This window comes from Carcharodon carcharias, chromosome 16, assembly GCF_017639515.1.
Source record: "Carcharodon carcharias isolate sCarCar2 chromosome 16, sCarCar2.pri, whole genome shotgun sequence".
NCBI classification, from domain to species: domain Eukaryota; kingdom Metazoa; phylum Chordata; class Chondrichthyes; order Lamniformes; family Lamnidae; genus Carcharodon; species Carcharodon carcharias.
The window spans coordinates 122,732,665-122,754,764 of NC_054482.1; the positions used below are offsets into that span (position 1 = coordinate 122,732,665).

At 44.8% G+C, this 22,100-nt stretch overlaps 1 protein-coding gene across 2 annotated transcripts in view; it reads right to left on the reverse strand.

Moving 5' to 3' along the window:
- henmt1 (HEN methyltransferase 1) overlaps nt 1–22,100 on the reverse strand; it is a 112,975-nt gene that overhangs the window by 48,235 nt on the left and 42,640 nt on the right. For both annotated transcript variants that reach the window (XM_041208347.1, XM_041208345.1), the window contains exon 5: nt 20,086–20,268. In XM_041208347.1, coding sequence (XP_041064281.1) covers nt 20,086–20,268 — 183 coding nt within the window. The remainder of the gene's footprint in view (nt 1–20,085; nt 20,269–22,100) is intronic.

Here is a 22,100-nt window from a genome sequence, read left to right on the forward strand (position 1 = left end):
TGTTATCCTTATCTGGTTGGCCTACATGTGACTCCAGACCCACAGCAATGTGGTTGACTCTTATATGCCCTCTGAAATGGTCTAGCAAGCCACTCAGTTGTACCAAACTGCTACAAAGTCACAAAAAAGGAATGAAACTGGACGGGCCACCCAGCATTGACCTAGGCACTGAAAACAACGACGGCAAACTCAGCCCTGTCAACCCTGCAAAGTCCTCCTTAATAACATCTAGGGGCTAGTGCCAAAATTGGGAGAGCTGTCTCACAGACTAGTCAAGCAACAGCCTAACATAGTCATCCTCATGGAATCATACCTTATACATAATGTCCCAGACTCCACCATCACCATCCCTGGGTATGTCCTGTCCCACCGGCAGGACAGACCCAGCAGAGGTGGGGGCACAGTAGTATACAGTCGGGAGGGAGTTGCCCTGGGAGTCCTCAACATCAAATCCGGACCCCATGAAGCCTCATTGCATCAGGTCAAACATGGGCAAGGAAACCTCCTGCTGATTACCACATATCGCCCTCCCTCAGCTGGTGAATCAGTGCTCCTCCATGTTGAGTTTCACTTGGAGGAAGCACAGAGTGTAGCAAAGGCACAGCGTGTACTCTGGGCGGGAGACTTCAATGTCCATCACCAAGAGTGGCTCGGTAGCACCACTACTAACCGAGTTGGCCAAGTCCTAAAGGACAAAGCTGCTAGATTGGGTCTACAGCAAGTGGTGAAGGAACCATCTATCTATGACAGTATTGGTAGGAGTTCCTGACCTCATTACATCCTTGTTTCAAACATGGACAAAAGAGCTGAACTCCCGAGATGAGCTGAGAGTGACTGCCCTTTAAATCAAGGCTACATATGGCTGAGTGTGGCATCAAGGAGCCCTAGCAAAACTGGAATCAATGGGAATCAGGGGGGAAACTCTCCACTGGTTGGAGTCATACCTAGCTCAAAGTAAGGAGGCTGTGGTTGTTGGAGATCAGTCATCTCAGCTCCAGGACATCACTGCAGGAGTTCTACAGGGTAGTGTCCTCAGCCCAACCATCTTCAGCTGCTTCATCAATGACCTTCCTTCCATCATAAGGTCAGAAGTGGGGATGTTCGCTAATGATTGCACAACGTTCAGCACCATTCGCGACTCCTCAGATACTGAAGCAGTCCATGTCCAAATGCAGCAAGACCTGGACAATATCCAAGCTTGGGCTGACAAGTAGCAAGTAACATTTGCGCCAAGCAAGTGCCAGGCAATGACCATCTCCAACAAGAGAGGATTCAACCATCACTCCTTGTCGTACAATGGCATTACCATCACTGAATCCTCCTCGATCAACATCCTGGGGGCTATCATTGACCAGAAACTGAACTGGACTAGCCATATAAATACTGTGGCTACAAGAGCAGGTCAGAGGCTAGAAATCGTGCAACAAATAACTCACCTCCTGACTCCCCAAAGCCTGTTCAGCATCTACAAGGCACAAGTCAGGAGTGTGATGGAATACTCCCCACTTGCGTGGATGAGTGCAGCTCCCGCAACACTCAAGAAGCTTGACACTGTCCAGGACAAAGCAGCCCCGCTTGACTGGCACCACATCCACAAACATTCACTCCCTCCACCACCGACGAACAGTAGCAGTGTGTGTACCATCTACAAGGTGCACTGCAGGAATTCACCAAGGCTTCTTCAACAGCACCTTCCAAACCCAGGACCACTACCATCTAGAAGGACAAGGGCAGCAGATAGATGGGAAAACCACCAGGTGGAAGTTCCCCTCCAAGTCACTCACCATCCTGACTTGGAAATATATCGCCGTTCCTTCACTGTCGCTGGGTCAAAATCCTGGAACTCCCTCCCTAACAGAACTGTGGGTGTACCTACACCACATGGACTGCAGTGGTTCAAGAAGGCAGCTCACCACCACCTTCTCAAGGGCAACAAGGGAAGGGCAATAAATGCTGGCCCAGCCAGCGAAGCCCACATCCTGTGAATGAATTAAAAAAAGAAATAATAAAGTCACTTGTGGGAGTAGTTCATAGGCCCTCTAACAGTCCCTCTACATGGTGGAATAGATTATACAGGAATAAATAAATGGGGCATGTCAGAATGGCATGGCAATAACCATGGGTGACTTTAATCTACATTTAGGCTGGGTGAATCAGATTGGCAAAGGTAGCCTGGAAAATGAGTTCATAGAGTGTATTTGGGACAATTTCTTAGAGAAATATGTTCAGGGAGCAGGCTTTTCTGGACCTGGTAATGAACAATGAGGCAGGGTTAATCAATAAAAGCAAAATATTGCACATGCTGGAAATCTGATACCAAAGCAGAAAATGTTGAAAAACTCCGCAGGCCTTGCAGCATCTGAATCTTCGAAGGAGATTCACCTTGCACTTGAAACATGAACTCTGTTTCTCTCTCCACAGATGCTGCAGACTTACTGCGCCCATAGCCAAGCCATTCCAGTACAGCTGCAACACTGGCATCTGCCTGGCTATGTGGAAAATTGCCCAAGTTTGTCTTGTACACAGAAAACAGGATAAATTCAACTCAGCCAATTACGGCCCCATCAGTCTACTCTCCATCATCAGTAAAGTCATGGAAGGGGTCACTAACAGTGCTTTCAAGCGACACTTGCTTAGCACTAACCTGCTTACTGATGCCCGGTTTGGGTTCTGCCAGGGCCACTCAGCTCCTGACATTCATTACAGCCTTGATTCAAACATGGACAAAACAGCAAACTCCCAAGATGAGGTGAGAGTCACCGCCCTTGACATCAAGGCAGCATTTGACAGTGTGTGGCATCAAGGAGCCCTAGCAAAACTGGAGTCAATGGGAATCAGGGGGAAAACTCTCTGCTGGTTGGAGTCATACCTAGCACAAAGGAAGATGGTTGTGGTTGTTGGAGATCAGTCATCTCAGCTCCAGGACATCACTGCAGGAGTTCCTTAGGGTAGTGTCCTCGGCCCAAACTGCTTCATCAGTGACCTTCCTTCCATCATAATGTCAGAAGTGGGGATGTTCACTGATGATTGCACAATGTTCAGCACCATTTGCGGCTCCTCAGATACTGAAGCAGTTCACGTCCAAATGCAGCAAGACCTGGAAAATATCCAGGCTTGTGCTGACAAGTGGCAAGTGACATTCAAGCGTATCAGGCAATGACCATCTCCAACAAGAGAGAATCCAATTATTGCCCTTTGCCATTCAATTGCATTAGCATCACTGAATCCCCCAATATCAATATCCTGGGGGTTACCATTGACCAGAAACTGAACTGGACTAGCCATATAAATACTGTGGCTGCAAGAGATGGTCAGAGGCAAGAAATATTGTGACAAGTAACTCACTTCCTGACTCCCCACAAGGCACAAGTCTGGAGTGTGATCGAATATTCCCTACTTGCCTGGATGAGTGCAGCTCCCACAACACGCAAGAATCTTGACACCATCCAGGACAAAGCAGCCCACTTGATTGGCACCATATCCACAAACATTCAGTCCCTTCACCGACGTACAGCAGCAGCAGTGTGTACCGCCTACAAGGTGCACTGCAGATAGCACCTTCCAAACCCATGACCACTACCATCTAGAAGTATAAGGGCAGCAGGTACATGGGAACACCACCACCTAGAATTTCCCCTCCAAGTCACTCATCATCCTGACTTGGAAATATATCGCTTTTCCTTCACTGTCACTGGGTCAAAATCCTGGAACTTCCTCCCTAACAGCGCTCTGGGTGTACATACACCACATGGACTGCAGCGGTTCAAGAAGGCAGCTCACCACCACCTTCTCAAGGGCAACTAGGGATGCAATAAATGCTGGCCCAGCAAGCGAAGCCCACATTTCACGAATGAATTTTTAAAAAATCCATAACTCATTGTAAAGGTGCCTCTAGGCAACAGCGATCATAACATGATGGAATTTCATGTTCGTTTTGATCAGTGTTTTAAACCTGAATAAGGGGTATCATAGCAGATCTTTCTAAAGTGAATTGGGAAACTAGGTTAAAGGATAGGATGTAAAGACATCAGAAATAAGAGTAGGAGTAGGCCATTCAGCCCCTCAAGCCTGCCCCCATTCAATAAGATCATGGCTGATCTGCCCCAGGCCTTAATCTCTCTTTCATGCAAGCTCTTCATAGCCCTCAACTCCCCAGTATTTCAAAAATATAACTACCTCCTCCCTAAATACTTTCAGTGATCTAGCCTCCACAACTTTCTGAGGTAGAGAATTCCAGTCATTCACTACCCTCAGAGAAGAAATTTCTTCGCATCTCAGTTTTAAATGAGTGTCCCCTTATTCTGTAACTATGTCCCCTAGTTCAAGATGCCCCACTAGTGGAAGCATCTTCTCAACATCTACCCTGTCAAGCCCCCTCAGAATCTTGTACATTTCAATAAGATCACCCCTCATTCTTCTAAACTATAATGAACAAGGGCCAAATCTGTTTAGCCGTACTTGATAAGTCATCCCCTTCATCCCAGGAATCAGCCTAGTGAATCTCTTTTGAGCTGCCTCCAATGCCAGTATATCCTTTCTTAAATACGGGATCCAAAACTGTACACAGTACTCCAGGTGAAGCCTCACCAACACCCTGTACAGTTGTAGCAAGACTTCCCTATTTTTAAACTCCAACCCCCTAGCAATACAGGCCAAAATTCCATTTGCCTTCTTAATTACTTGCTGCACCTGCATGATAACTTTTTGTGTTTCATGCACTAGAACATCCAGATCCCTCTGTGCTGCACTTTTTTGGGGTCTCTCTCCACTTAAATAATAGTTTGCCTTTTGATATTCCTACCAAAGTGCATGACCTCACACTTTCCTACATTAAACTGCATCTGCCAAGTTTTTGCCCACTCACTCAACCTGTCTATATCCCCTTGCAGATTCCTTATGTCCTCATCACAACATGTCCTCCTGCCTATTTTTATATCATCAGCAAATTTAGATACATTACACTCTGTCCCCTCCTCCAAATCATTAATATAGATAGTAAATAATTGAGGCCTTCGGACTGATCCTTGTGGCACTCCATTAGTTACATCTTTCCAACCTGAAAAAGACCCATTAATCCCAACTCTCAGTCTTCTGTGTGTTAACCAATCCTCAATCCATGCTAATGCATTACCCCCAATACCGTGAGCTCTTATCTTGTGCAATATCCTTTAATGTGGCACCTTATCGAATGCCTTCTGGAAATCCAAATACACCACATCTACCGATTCCCCTTCATCAACTCTGCTTGTTATATCCTCAAAGAACTCTAGCAAATTTGTCAAACATGATTTCCCTTTCACAAAACCATGTTGACTCTGTTTTCCTGCTTTTTGTCTCCCACCCTTCTTTAACAGGGGCATCACATTTACTATCAACAAGGCACAAGTCAGGATTGTGATGGAATACTCCCCACTTGCCTGGATGAGTGCAGCTCCCACAACACTCAAGAAGCTTGACACTGTCCAGGACAAAGCAGCCCGTTTCATTGGCACCACACCCACAAACATTCACTCACTCCACCACCGATGCACAATACACAGTAGATGTGTACCATCTACAAGATTCACTGCAGGAATTCACCAAGGCTCCTTAGACAGCACCTTCCAAACCCATAACCACTACCATCTGGAAGGACAAGGGCAGCAGATATATGGGAACACCACCACGCGGAGGTTTCCCCTTCAAGTCACTCACCATCCTGACTTGGAAATATATCACCATTCCTTCACTGTCACTGGGTCAAAATCCTTGAACTCCCTTCCTAACAGCACTGTGGGTGTACCTACACCACATGGACTGCAGCGGTTCAAGAAGGCAGCTCACCACCACCTTCTCAAGGGCAACTGGTTATGGGCAATAAATGCTGGCCCAGCCAACGAAGCCCACATCCCATGAATGAATTTTTTAAAAATTTAGCAGTTTTCCAATCTGCTGAGACCTTCCTGGAATCCAGTGACTTCTGGAATGTTGCGACCAATCCCTCCACTATGTCTGCAGCCACTTCCTTTAAAATCCTTGGATGCAGACCATCAGGTCCTGGTGACTTGTCTGCCTGTAGTCCATTAGTTTGTCAAATACTTTGTCCCTTGTGATAGAGACTGTTACAAGATCTTTCCTCCCATTAGCTCCTTGCGTATCTGATATCTTTGGAATGTTTATAGTGTCCTCCACCGTGAGGACCAAGGCAAAATATTGATTTAAATTATCTGCCATTTCCCTGTTCCCCATTATCAATTCTCCAGTCGCATCCTCCAAGATCCCACACTCACTTTAGCTACTCTCTTTCTTTATAAATACTTATAGAAACTCTGGCTCCTTGTTTTTCTATTTCTTGCCAATTTGCTTTCATAATCAGTTTGCTCCCCCTTTATTCACTTTTTAGTCATCCAATGCTCATTCCTAAAAAAATTTAAATCCACGGGCCTACCAGTAGTTTTTGCCAATTTGTATGCCTTAGTCTTTGATTGGGTACTCTCCTTGACCTTGTGCAGTTGATGTAGTTTATATGGATTTCAGCAAAGCCTTTGACAAGGTCCCACAGGGGAGACTTATAAAGAAGGCAAAGGCACATGGGATACAGGGTAATTTAATAAGGTGGATTCAAAATTGGCTTAGTTGTAGGAGACAGAGGGTGATGACAGAAGGATGCTTTAGTGACTGGAAGCCCCTGTCCAGTGGCATAGCACAGGGATCTGTGCTGCGTCCCCTATTAATCGTCATTTATATAAACGACATAGATGACGATGTGGGGGGCAAGATTAGTAAGTTTGCAGATGACACAAAGATTGGCCGAGTGGTTAACAGTGAGGTTGAGTGTCTTGGGCTACAGAAAGATATAGATGGGATGGTCAAATGGACAGATAAGTGGCAGATGGAATTTAACCCTGAAAAGTGTGAGGTGATACACTTTGGAAGGAGTAATTTGACAAGGAAGTATTCAATGAATGGCATGACACTAGGAAGTTCTGAGGAACAAAGGGACCTTGGTGTGCGTGTTCATAGATCTCTGAAGGCAGAGGGGCATGTTATTGGGGTGGTGAAAAAGGCATATGGAACACTTAACTTTATCAATCAAGGCATAGATTACAAAAGTAGGGAGGTCATGTTGGAGTTGTATAGAACCTTGGTGAGGCCACAGCTGGAGTGCTGTGTGTAGTTCTGGTTGCCATATTATAGGAAAAGTGTGATTGCACTGGAGGGGGTGCAGAGGAGGTTTACCAGGATGTTGCCTGGGATGAAACATTTAAGTTATGAAGAGAGGTTGGATAGACTTGGGTTGTTTTTGTTGGAGCAGAGAAGACTGAGGGGTGACCTGATCGAGGTGTACAAGATTATGAGGGGCATAGACAGGGTGGATAGGGAGCAGCTGTTTCCCCTTAGTTGAAGGGTCAGTCACAAGGGGACATAAGTTCAAGGTGAGGGGCAGGAGGTTTAGGGGGGATGTGAGGAAAAACTTTTTTACCCAGAGGATGGTGACGGTCTGGAACGCGCTGCCTGGAAGGGTGGTGGAGGCGGGTTGCTTCACATCCTTTAAAAAGTAACTAGATGAGAACTTGGAACATCATAACATTCAAGGCTATGGGCCAAGTGCTGGTAAATGGGATTAGGTAGGTAGGTCAGGTGTTTCTCACATGTTGGTGCAGACCCGATGGGCCGAAGGGCCTCTTCTGCATGTGTGATTCTGTGATGAATTGTTTGCAACATAAATTTCAAAATGTTGCAATGCTAAGACCAAACTCAAAGGGCAGAATTTTCTGCCTATAGGTTGGGCAGGCCCGACCCAATCTCCGACGGGCGGGGAGACGATCCCTACCAGAGAAACAGGCCCCGCCGCCATTTTATGTGGGCAGGCCGATTAAGGCCCGCCCAGCGTGACATCTGGTGGGAAGGGCTATGCGCTCCCTGTGCGGGTGGGGGGGTGTATTCCCTAAAAGCAAGAGTCTGCTCTTTCACGCATGCGCACGATAGAGAGCACATCTAAGTGCAGGCCTCAGGGAGATCGCTTACACGTTGAAAAATATGAAAAATAGAAAAGGAAATTCCTTAACATGTCCCCCTCATGTGACAATGTCACATGAGATGGGGCATGTTCATAATTTACATAATAACTTTATTAAACTTTTTAAATCCCTACATGAATCCTCATCCCACTGGTGGATGAGGTTTCATGTTTTCTCTATTTGCCGCCGGGGCTCCTGGCCGACCCACCAACCTTAAGATTGGACGGGCAGGTCCTTTAATTGTAAAATTGATCCTGTTGATGGCCTCAATTGGCCATTGACAGATCGGCGGGCCCACAGCTGATTTTGCTGTGTCCCCGCCTTCCTGAAAATTTAAATGGGCCAGGATGACATTGGGGGTTCTGCCTGATGTCATCATGTGTCATTTTATGTGTTGGTGAGCGGGCCCCGTCCCCTGCTTGCTGACGGCAAAATACTGCTCCAAGTCTCTTCTCGATTGTTGAATATCTTCTCTGTTGTATATTCAGCTTCCATGAAGAATACCCTATTGATTTTTCAATCCCAGTATCATCTTCTTTTAACAGCCCCAAAGCCTAAAGCACTTGCGTCAATGGCCAACTTGAATTGTTTAGCATAATTGGGTACTGCCAACACTGGTTTTCAATCTATCGAATGACTTCTGACCCTCCAGTGTCCATTGAAATTACTTGTTCTTTTTTCATAGTTCAATCAACAGAGCAACCACTTGATTAAAATGTGGTACAAATTTCCGGCAAAACCCACTCATACCCAGAAATCTCAAATCTTCTTGTTCGTTGTAGGCACTGAGAAGTCCACGATAGCCTTGACTTTCGCATCTCTCGGAGCCACCTTACCATGTCCAATGATATGGCCTAGATATGTAACTTACGCTTTTGCAAATTCACTTTTAGCCAAGCTCATCACCAAATTAGCTTCTTGTAGTCGAGTTAATAATTCTTCCAGTCTTTGAAAAGTCACAGGTGCATTCTTCATATCAAATGGCATGACTTTAAACTGATATAGTCCACTTGACATTACAAAAGCTGAAAGTTGGGAAAGACACATTTAGCTTTACATGATGTATGTATACAAATATCATCTTCTATAAGGCAACAACCTTATAGATTAAATCTTGCAAAGTTATCACAAGTAGAAAAAGAAATTGATTTCATGCTTCAAAATGATATCATTGAGTCTAGTTGCAGTAATTGGAGTTCACCTATTGTACTGGTACCAAAACCGGATGGAACACAAAGACTGTGTGTGGTCCATTGAAAGGTGAATGTGGTGACAAAAGCAGGTTCATATCCCATACCATGGTTGGAGGATTGCATTGAGAAAGTGGGACAACAGAAATTTATCACAAAGATTGACTTGCTAAAGGGATATTGACAGGTACCGTTGTCGGAGAGAGCAAAGGAGATATCAGCTTTTGTAATGTCAAGTGGACTATATCAGTTTAAAGTCATGCCATTTGATATGAAGAATGCACCTGTGACTTTTCAAAGACTGGAAGAATTATTAACTCGACTACAAGAAGCTAATTTGGTGATGAGCTTGGCTAAAAGTGAATTTGCAAAAGCTTAAGTTACATATCTAGGCCATATCATTGGACATGGTAAGGTGGCTCCGAGAGATGCGAAAGTCAAGGCTATCGTGGACTTCTCAGTGCCTACAACGAACAAGAAGATTTGAGATTTCTGGGTATGAGTGGGTTTTGCCGGAAATTTGTACCACATTTTAATCAAGTGGTTGCTCTGTTGATTGAACTATGAAAAAAGAACAAGTAATTTCAATGGACACTGGAGGGTCAGAAGTCATTCGATAGATTGAAAACCAGTGTTGGCAGTACCCAATTATGCTAAACAATTCAAGTTGGCCATTGACGCAAGTGCTTTAGGCTTTGGGGCTGTTAAAAGAAGATGATACTGGGATTGAAAAATCAATAGGGTATTCTTCATGGAAGCTGAATATACAACAGAGAAGATATTCAACAATCGAGAAGAGACTTGGAGCAGTATTTTGCCGTCGGCAAGCAGGGGACGGGGCCCGCTCACCAACACATAAAATGACACATGATGACATCAGGCAGAACCCCCAATGTCATCCTGGCCCATTTAAATTTTCAGGAAGGCGGGGACACAGCAAAATCAGCTGTGGGCCCGCCGATCTGTCAATGGCCAATTGAGGCCATCAACAGGATCAATTTTACAATTAAAGGACCTGCCCGTCCAATCTTAAGGTTGGTGGGTCGGCCAGGAGCCCCGGCAGCAAATAGAGAAAACATGAAACCTCATCCACCAGTGGGATGAGGATTCATGTAGGGATTTAAAAAGTTTAATAAAGTTATTATGTAAATTATGAACATGCCCCATCTCATGTGACATTGTCACATGAGGGGGACATGTTAAGGAATTTCCTTTTCTATTTTTCATATTTTTCAACGTGTAAGCGATCTCCCTGAGGCCTGCACTTAGATGTGCTCTCTATCGTGCGCATGCGTGAAAGAGCAGACTCTTGCTTTTAGGGAATACACCCCCCCACCCGCACAGGGAGCGCACAGCCCTTCCCACCAGATGTCACGCTGGGCGGGCCTTAATCGGCCTGCCCACATAAAATGGCGGCGGGGCCCGTTTCTCTGGTAGGGATCGTCTCCCCGCCCGTCGGAGATTGGGTCGGGCCTGCCTAACCTATAGGCAGAAAATTCTGCCCTTTGAGTTTGGTCTTAGCTTTGCAACATTTTGAAATTTATGTTGCAAACAATTCATCACAGAATCACACATGCAGAAGAGGCCCTTCGGCCCATCGGGTCTGCACCAACATGTGAGAAACACCTGACCTACCTACCTAATCCCATTTACCAGCACTTGGCCCATAGCCTTGAATGTTATGATGTTCCAAGTTCTCATCTAGTTACTTTTTAAAGGATGTGAAGCAACCCGCCTCCACCACCCTTCCAGGCAGCGCGTTCCAGACCGTCACCATCCTCTGGGTAAAAAAGTTTTTCCTCACATCCCCCCTAAACCTCCTGCCCCTCACCTTGAACTTATGCCCCCTTGTGACTGACCCTTCAACTAAGGGGAACAGCTGCTCCCTATCCACCCTGTCCATGCCCCTCTTAATCTTGTACACCTCAATCAGGTCACCCCTCAGTCTTCTCTGCTCCAACGAAGACAACCCAAGTCTATCCAACCTCTCTTCATAACTTAAATGTTTCATCCAAGGCAACACCTTGGTGAATCTCCTCTGCACCCCCTCCAGTGCAATCACATCCTTCCTATAATGTGGCGACCAAAACTGCACACAGTACTCCAGTTGTGGCCTCACCAAGGTTCTATACGACTCCAACATGACCTGCCAATTTTGTAACCTATGCCTCGATTGATAAAGGCAAGTGTCCCACATGCCCTTTTCACCACCACACTGACATGCCCCTCCGCCTTCAGAGATCTATGGACACACACGCCAAGGTCCCTTTGTTCCTCAGAACTTCCTAGTGTCATGCTGTTCATTGAATACTTCCTTGTCAAATTATACCTTCCAAAGTGTATCACCTCACACTTTTCAGCGTTAAATTCCATCTGCCACTTATCTGCCTATTTGACCATCCCATCTATATCTTCCTGTAGCCCAAGACATTAAACCTCACTGTTAACCACCCAGCCAATCTTTGTGTCATCCGCAAATTTACTAATCCTGGACTCTATTATTACAACCATTTAATCTACGTATTATACATACTGCTGGTAGAGAAGATCTATTCACAGATGCGTTATCAAGAATTTGAAGCTTAAAGGAAATTGGGACATTTAAAAAAAACCTAGACACTGAACTGCTCTGATTTCTGTTGATACCAAAGACTTGTGTATATATATTGTTATTGTAATGCATGCATCTGGTAATGTAAGAGTGTAATAAGTATTGGAGATAGTGTGAAATGGGTTATTAAAATGAAGCTGTCTTTTAGAATTATGAAGGTTCCTTTTTCAATAAGGAGGGGGATGTCATGAAGTTATTAATGTAAATAATATTTTGGAAAATATTTTTCTTTTAAAATAGAGGTTTAATCTGCGGTGTGTCCTAATTGGATTAAAGCCAGCTTCTCTGGGTGCTTTGATGTGTACTAGTTTTGATATGTAAGAGAGATAGAATGCATTTGCATTTTGTTGAATAGAGCATTCAAGAAGTTCAATGAAAACTGACACCTTTCTAGCAGCTACCAAGCAATATGTTTATATTACTAATAAAATTGCTACTTTGAAAGGCATTTCACTGTTAAAAGGTGGAGTTCAAAGAGGTTGTTGATACAATGAGAATTTGAATTCAATCAGTGCTGGTAGGTATAACTTCAGTAGTTTTCAGGTGTGCAGGGCAGAGGCAATGTGAGATCAAAAGACAGCTGCAAGCCTCCAACTGGCTCCACAGTGAAAAGAACCTCATTCTGAATTTGTAAGGTGAAAATGCTTTGCCTGGTGTTTGGTTAAGTCTATGTTGCTGTTGCGTTAATGGAGATTAGTTTGGGAATTTGTTAAAAGTTATGATAGTAGCAACTTGTAGCCATGTGTATCTATTTTTTAAACCTGTGTAAATTAATAAAATTCCAGTTAGTTTCATGTAAAACCTCGAGAACTAGTGGTCTGATTCCTGAATTTAGAGTCGCATCTCAAACATAACATTTAAAATTATAGATTATGACAGTTGTTTAAAATTTCCCTCTGGGAATTTTAAATAACTCCATTTTACCAACTGCATCAGTCATAATGGAACCAATAAGAGGGAAAAACATACCTGACCTCATCCTCACCAGCCTACCTGCCGCAGATGCATCTGTCCATAACAGTATCGGTAGGAGTGATCGCTGCACAGTCCTTGTGGGAGACAAAGTCTCATCTTCACATTGAGGATACCCTCCATCGTGCTGTGTGGCACTACCACCGTGCTAAATGGGATAGATTTAGAACAGGTCTAGCAACTCAAGACTGGGCATCCACGAGGCACTGTGGGCCAACAGCAGCAGCAGAACTGTACTTGAAAACAATCTGTAACCTCATGGCCTGGCATATCCCCTACTCTACCAATGCCAACAAGCCAGGGGATCAGCCTTGGTTCAATGATGAGTACAGGAGGTCATGCCAGGAGCAGCACCTAAAACTGAGGTGTCAACCTGCTGAAGCCAAAACACAAGACTACTTGCATGCCAAAAACCATGAATAGCAAGTGATAAACAGAGCTAAGCAATTCCACAACCAACTGATCACATCTAAGCTCTGCAGTCCTGCCACATTAGGTCGTGAATGGTGGTAGACAATTAAACAACTCACTGGAGTTGGAGACTCCAATAACATACCCATCCTCAATGATGGAGGAGTCCAGCACAGCAGTGCAAAAGATAAGGCTGAAGCATTCGCAACAATCTTCAGCCAGAAGTGTCGAGTTGATGATCCATCTCGGCCTCCTCCGGAGGTCCCCAGCATCACAGGTGCCAATGTTGGCCAGGGCTGCAGCTGAACTGCCAGACAAAGGCAAAAGCAACTTTTGACCTGAACTAACCTGAGCTCACTGGCTTGAGCAACTTGTGAAACCTAAGCTCAAGGTCTCAGCTGGCTAGAACCAGTGCTGAAGTAGCTGACTGTCTTGAAGACAAAGGAAATGTGATGAGCCCTTGTTTAAAAAAGGAGGAACGAGATGATACTGCAAGTCTTGGAACAGAGCCAATGGAGAATATGCCACAGATCAGGCAAGCAGGCCTAAACCAACGGGAAGAGAGACAGCACAGCTTGAAGAGATACGATTCAGTATAAGACTGAAAGGACTTCGGGCGTGGAGCAGCGAGACTCCAGAGACCAACCATCGCAGAAGCAGAAGAACCTACGTCAGCAACATAGATATGCAAGAGAGGGAGAACGGAACACCTGGCCAGTGTCAGCTCTCCTTTTCGGGTATTAACTTTTATATCCTGTGGCCACTCAGGGAGTGTCAGAGAAACCTAGTGGTTGTGCGTTTAAATCCGAGTTTTGGGTATAAAACTGTGTAACCTGCTGTAATCTGCATGTCTATATTTAACAAGACGTATAAGCTATATGTAGATGATCTAACGACGTGAATAAAGCGAATTTAGAGTTATGAGAGAATTGACTCTTCTCTGTGTGCTAACCCAATAACCATTACTGGTGATCTCCGGCAACACCAGTCTTCAGCCAATTCGATTCATTCCAGGTGATATCAAGAAACGGCTGAAGGCACTGGATATTGCAAAGGCTATGGGCCCTGTCAATATTCCGGCAATAGTAGTGAAGACTTGTGCCCCGGTACTTGCTGCACCCCTAGTCAAGATGTTCCAGTACAGCTACAACACTGGTATCTACCTGTCTATGTGGAAAATTGGCCAAGTATGTCCTGCACACAAAAAGCAGGTCAAATCTTTCCCAGCCAGTTACCGCCCCCATCAGTCTACTCTCGATTATCTAAAGTAATAGAAGGGGTCATCAACAGTGCTATAAAGTGGCACTTGCTTAGCAATACCCTGCTCACTGACACCCAGTTTGGGTTCCGTCAGGGCCACTCAGCTCCTGACTTCATTGCAGCCTTGGTTCAAACATAGACAAAAGAGCTGACCTCCCAAGGTGAGGTGAGAGTGACTGCCCTTGACATCAATGCCATATTTGATCGAGTGTGGCATCAAGGAGCACAAGCAAACCTGGAGGCAATAGGTATCGGGGGAAACTCTCTGCTGGTTGGTGTCATACCTAACATGAAGGAAAATGGTTGTGGTTGTTGGAGATCAGTCAACTCTGCTCCAGGATATCACTGCAGGAATTCCTCAGGGTCGTGTCCTCGGCCCAACCATCTTCAGCTGCTTCACCAATGACCTTCTTTCCATCATAAGGTCAGAAGTGGGGATGTTCGCTGATGATTGTACAATGTTCAGCACCATTCACGACTCCTCAGACACTGAAGCAGTCCATGTCCAAATGCAGCAAGACCTGGACAGTATCCAGGCTTGGGCTGACAAGTGGCAAGTAATATTCATGCCACACAAGTGTCAGGCAATGACCATCTCCAACAAGAGAGAATCCAGCCATCGCCCCTTGATGTTCAATGGCATTACCATCACTGAATCCCTCGCTATCAACATCCTGGGGGTTACCATTGGACAGAAACTGAACTGGGCTAGCCATATAAATACTGTGGCTACAATAGAAGGTCAGGGGCTAGAAATTGTGTGACAAGTAGGTCACCTCCGGGCTCCCCAAAGCCTGTCCACCATCTACAAGGCACAAGTCAGAGGTTTGATGGAATTCTCCCCACTTGGCTGGATGAGTGCAGCTCCCACAACACTCAAGAAGCTTGACATCATCCAGGACAAAGCATCCCACTTGATTGGCCCCCCTTCCACAAACATTCACTCCCGCCACTACTGACGCACAGTAGCAGCAGTGTGTACCATCTACAAGATGCACTGCGTGAATTCACTCAGGCTCGTTTGACAGCACCTTCCAAACCCATGACCACTACCATCTAGAAGGACAAGGGCAGCAGACACATGGGAACACCGCCAGCTGGAAGTTCCCCTTCAAGTCACTCACCATCTTGACTTGGAAATATATCGCTGTTCCTTCACTGTCGCTGGATCAAAATCTTGGAACTCTCTTACTAACAGCATTGTGGATGTACCTACACTACATGGACTGCAGTGGGTCAAGAAGGCAGCTCACCACCACCCTCTCAAGGGTAACTAGGGACAGGCAATAAACGCTGGCCCAGCCAGGGAAGCCCACATCCCGTGAATGAATAAAAAATAATAATAATTTTTGTTTTAGTGTCGCCTTAATGGAGGTGTAACTGGGAGCTAGATTAATTAGGAGAGTTAGGAGTCATTATAGTGGTAATTTGTAGACCTATGCATGTACTTAAAATCTTTTCTTCTATTAATTGTTTCATTTAGTTTTGTAAAACCCTCTAAATTTCAGTGGATTTATTACTACCGAATTCAAGGCACACATCTCAAAATAAATTACAAGTTTCAGAACAGTTGTGGCAGCTGTTTCAAGTTTCCCTCTGGGATTGAAGCAGCTCGGCATTTGCCATCCGCTGTACCGTAACACAGAGTGAAACATTACAAACATACACCTCCTAACTCAACCACCCACAGAGGACGGAATTTGATGGGGCTCTCGGGAGCAAGTTGAGAGGCAGGGACAGGGAATCTGGAGAGAAGGCAGAGGGCAGATTAACCTGTCACCTTCCCAACACCGTGGAATTCTATCAGCAGTGAGGAAGGTCAAGGATGGCCTTCCCACCTCGGGGCAATTGAAGCCCTTAAGTGGTCCCTAAAAACGGCTGAGGCATGGTTGCCCCCAGTTTTCTGGCCCGCCACCTGGGATTTCAGCACCCCAAGAAAATTCAGCTTGCAGTTGCAGCAAGTGTCTCTTTTTATATATGTTCAAGTGAAACCCAATTAATGCTGTCCACCTGCATATAATTAAACACGACTGATATACAATTAACACACAACATCAGCGAACAGATTGGCTTAGTCTCAGGCTGTTGCCAGGGAGAGCAATTGAGTCGGTAGATGGGGATTGCAGTTCAGGGCAGGGACTGATTCAATGACTTCAGTCTTTCCCATATTTAATTGGAACAAGCTTCTGCTCATCCAGAACAGGAAGATGCCAAATAAACAGTCTGATAGTTTAGCAGTGGAGGAGTCGAGAGAGGTGGAGGTTAGGTAGAGGTATTGTCAGCATACATATGAAAACTAATGCCTTGTTACCTCAGGCAGCATATATGTGGAAAATTGGAGGGGGGAGGGGCGCAAGGATAGATCCTTGGGGGAAACCAGAGGTACTTTAGAAAAAGTGCTAAATAAATGTGAGTTGTTTGTCTGTGCCCTCTGGTTACCGACCCTCCTCCTAGTGGAAACAGTTTTACCTTATCTACCCTATCAAAACCCTGCATAATTGTTAATCTGTTAATTGAATCTCCCCGTAACCATTTCTGCCTTAAAGAGAATAATCCCAGCTTCTCCAGTCTCTCCACAGAACTGGAGCCCTTCCTCCCTGGAAAATTCCAGTAAATCTTTTCTGCCCCCTCTCCCAGGCTTCGATATCTTTTCTAAATTGTGGTGCCCAGAATTCAACACAATACTCCAGCTGGGACCTAAGGGTGATGCATTTTGGGAGGACTAACATGACAAGGGAGTACACAATGAATGGTAGGACCCTAGGAAGCACAGAAGATCAGAGAGACCTTGGTGTACATGTTCATAGATCCCTGAAGGTAGCAGGGCAGATAGATAAGGTGGTCAAGAAGGATATGGGATACTTGTCTTTATTAGCCGAGGCATAGAATATAAGAGCATGGAGGTTATGGGAGCTGTGTAAAACACTAGTTAGGCCACAGCTGGAGTACTGTGTGCAGTTCTTGTCTCCACACTATAGGAAGGATGTGATTGCACTGGAGAGGGTGCAGAGGAGATTCACCAGGATGTTGCCTGGGCTGGAGTGTTTCAGCTAAGAAGAGAGACTGGATAGGCTGGGGTTGTTTTCCTTAGAACAGAGGAGGTTGAGGAGATAAAAACAAAAAACTGCGGATGCTAGAAATCCAAAACAAAAACAGAATTACCTGGAAAAACATCGGGGGAAAAGAAAACAGTTGACATTTCGAGTCCTCAAGACCCTTCAACAGAACTGGTTGAGGAGGGACCTGGTAGAGGTATACAAAAGTATAAGGGGCATAGATAGGAAGAAACTTTTCCCCTAAGAGGAGGTGTCACTAATCAGGGGGCATAGATTTAAGGTGAGTGGCAAGAGGTTTAGAAGGGATTTGAGGGAAATATTTTTCACCCAGAGGGTGTTTGGAACCTGGAACATGCTGCCTGAGGGGGTAATAGAGGCAGGAACCATCACAACATTTAAGAAGTATTTAGATGAACACTTGAAACACCGCAGCATACAGGGCTACGGGCCAAGTGCTGGAAAATGGGATTAGAATAGATAGGGGCTTGATGGCTGGCACGAACACAATGGGTCAAAGGGCCTGTTTCTATGTTGTATAACCCTATGACTCATAACGTCCTTCCTTTTGGAAATTACAGAGGTTCTACCAAAATATTCTAATCCTCCTTAGATATGGAAGCAGTACGCAGGATGAAGGATTGTAAATGCACAACAAAAGCAAAATACTGTGGGTGCTGGAAATCTGAATTATAAACAGAAAATGCTAGAGATACTCAGCAGGTCAAGCAGCATCTGTGGAGAGAAAAACAGAATTAAGGGTTCAGGTCTGTGACCTTTCATGATGACAGAGGGTGGTGCGCAACTGATGTTGTATTTAGGGACTTCCAACAAACATTTGATAAAGAACCAGATGATAGACTTGTTAGCAAAATTAAAACCAATGGGATTAAAGGGGCTGTGGCAGTATGGGAAATGGTGATGGGATAGAAAACAGTAGCGGTGTTAAGTTGATTAAGCTACGTGGAACCATAGAAAAGTTACAGCACAGAAGGAGGCCATTCGTCCCATCTTGTCCATGCCAGCCCAAGGACACCCAGGTGCCCTTTCTAATCCCACCTTCCTGCACCCGGCCCATAGCCCTGCAGCTTACAGCACTTTAGGCGCAGATCCCGGTACTTTTTAAAAGAGTTTAGAGTTTCTGCCTCTACCATCAACTTTGGCAGCGAATTCCAGACACCCACTACCCTCTATGTAAAAAAGTTCTTCGTCATGTCCCCCGATACCTTCTGCCACTGGTCTTGAATCTATGACCCCTGGGAAACAATTTTACCTTTTCCACTCTATCTATACCCCTCATAATTTTGTACACCTCAATCAAGTCACCTCTCAGCCTTCTTTGTTCTAAGGAAAATAACCCCAACCTATCCAATCTCTCTTCGTAGCTACACTTTTCTAACCCTGGCAACATTCTTGTAAACGTCCTCTGCACTCTTTCCAGAGCTATTACGCCCTTCCTGTAATGTGGTGACCAGAACTGCACACAATACTCCAGTTGTGGCCTCACCAGTGTTTTATACAATTCCAACATTATATCCTTACTTTTATATTCTATACCTCTGCCAATGAAGGAGATCATTCCATATGCCTTCTTTACAACCTTGTCTACTTGAACTGCTGCCTTCAGGGACCTGTGTACTTGTATGCCAAGATCTCTCACTTCATCTACCATCTTAGTATATTCCCATTTATTTTGTAATCCCTGTAACTGTTTGACCTCCCTAAATGTATGACCTCACACTTCTCTAAGTTAAAATCCATCTGCCACTTTACCGCCCACTCCACCAACCCATCTATATCGTTTTGGAGATTATGGCTATCCTCTACACTATCCACTACTCGGCCAATCTTTGTGTCATCTGCAAATTTCCCAATCGTGCCCCCCACGTTCACGTCCAAATCGTTAATATATAACACAAACAGCAAGGGTCCCAACACCGAGCCCTGTGGAACACCACTTGAGACAACTTTCCATTTGCAAGGTCATCCATCGATCATTACCCTTTGTTTCCTGTTACAAAGCCAACCTTTTATCCAGTTTGCCACATTACCCTGAATCCCATGGGCTTTTACTTTCCTGACCAATCTGTCATGTGGGACATAAAAAGGATCCTGGGCTTTATAAATAAAGACACAAAGTCTCTGAAATTTCAAGCCTTACTTTCCTCAGCAAACTAGAATGCATATCATCCAGACCAAGTGACTTTTTGAGGTACCTTTGCTTCATCTTGTTTTATCCTACCCAATAGTGTCACTGCTTCCTCTTTTACTGCAACATTGGCAGCAGCCTCTTCTCTCATGAAACAGATCCAAGGTCTGTTAATAGTCAATTAATAGCTCAGCCATGCCGTCTGCCTCCACAAGATAGTCTCCTATTTGGTCTTTCATTGCTCCATCCTTTCTTTGACTACCCTTTTAATATTAGCGTGTTTATAAAAGAGTTAATGCTTTCTAGAGCTTTTATGTCAGTTGCTGATTTATTCACATACCCTATCTCTTTGCCCCTCTTATTCCCTTTATAGATTTCCTCTGCAGGTTCTGCCCAACTCTCTACTTTTTAATCGACAATAATAGTCCTCTGCACTTACCAAGTTTGGAATTCTGCTCTGCTCCATTCAAACCTATGGTCCCAGTGCCTGAATTGCATTATTCCTGGAAGTAAGGGATTGAAATCTGCATTTGGAGTTGTAATTACAACAACTGCTGGATTCATGTATCCAAACACCACCTCTGGAAACCTCTCGAGTTCAGGTTGGTCCAGATGTTCTATTCTGAAATAGAAACAGGAAATGAACAAAGTCAGACTAATAGAATTTAGGCTTAACATAAACAGTTAAATTGAGAAATGTATTTTTTATTCCTTCATGGGATGTGAACATTACTATCAAAACCAACATCTGTTGCTCATCCCTAGTTGCCCTTGAGAAGGTGGTGGTGAGTTGCCTTCTTGAACCGCTGCAGTCCATGTGGTGTAGGTACTACACACAGTGCTGTTAGGGAGGGAGTTCCAGAATTTTGACCCAGCGACAGTGAAGGAACGGCGATATATTTCCAAGTCAGGACAGTGAGTGGCTTGGAGGGGAACTTGCAGATGGTGTTCTCATGCATCTGCAGTTCTTGTCCTTCTAGGTGGTAGAGGTTTGAAAGGTGCTGTTGAAGGAGACTGCACGAGTTGCTGTAGTGCATCTTGTAGATGGTGCACACTGTGCTAGTGGTGGGGAGAGTGAATGGTTAAGGTGGTGCTGATCAACTGGACTGCTTTGTGCCGGATTGTTGAGTTTGAGCATTGTTGGAGCTGCCTCCAGGCAAGTGGATAGTGTTTCATCAAATTCCTGATTTGCGCCTGGTCAATGATTGTGAAGCTTTGCACACAAATGTGTCTTTCCATGCTGCACAATGAATACTCCCGTAAAAGCTCCTTCTAAAGTAACGGTTAAACTTGGCAGAGTGATAATAATTACAAAGAGATAATGGGATTTTCCATTAGAAACTATTTAGGAAATGATAGATGCATACCCAGCCTGAGGTCTACCACACAGATATGCTCATTGTGAACTGAAGAAAGACACATGTGGCATATATTGGAAATAATGAGCTTCAATGAACCTGAACACGCACTGGAGTTAATACGGATCAAACTCTGAACTCTGACCACCCCTTTCCAATGGACATGGAATACTTTGGTTGAAGCAAACCAAACAACATAGATTTCACTAGATTCCAGAAACATACTAACTCTCTAACCTCTGCTTTAAATCAAAATCTAAAAAGTAAATGTAAGTAGTTTAGTAATTAGTCATCATCGACAAAGGACCCTCTCTTAGAGAGAGACAACTAGTTAGATATAGTTTGGGAGGCACCACTCAGCAAGCATGGGACAAGGTGAGAAGATAAGCCTCCCTGAACAACCACATGGGGGGGTCGATTAGCTCAGTTGGCTGCAGTGTGATGCAGAATGACGCCAACAGCTCGAGTTCAATCCCATTACCAGCCGAGGGCACAGATTTAAAATAATTGGAAAAATAAGCAATAGAGACATGAGGAGAAACTTGTTCATGCAGCCATTTTGTTGCCCACTCACTTAACCTGTCTAGACTCTTTGCAGCCTCTCTGTATCCTCCCCACAGCTTACCTTCCCACCAAGCTTGGTACCATCAACAAACTGATGCATCATTCTCTGTCTTTTTACCTAAGTCTTGGAGTCATTGAGGTCTACAGCTCAGAAAAAGGCCCTTCAGCCCATCGAGTCTGCACCGGTCAACAAGTACCTAAATTTTCTAATCCCATTTTCCAGCCCATAGTCTTGTATGCCATGGCATCCCAAGTGCACATCAAAATACTTCTTAAATGTTATGAGGGTTTCTGCCTCTACCACCCTTTCAGGCAGTGAGTTCCAGATTCCCACCACCCTCTGGGTGAAAAAATTCTTCCTCACATCTGCTCTAAACCTCCTGCCCCTTACCTTATATCTATGCCCCCTGGTTATTGATCCCTCCACCAAGGGGAAAAGTTCCTTCCTGTCTACCCTGTCTATGCCCCTCATCATTTTATACACCTCAATCATGTCCCCCCCTCAATCTCCTCTGTTCCAGGGAAAATAACC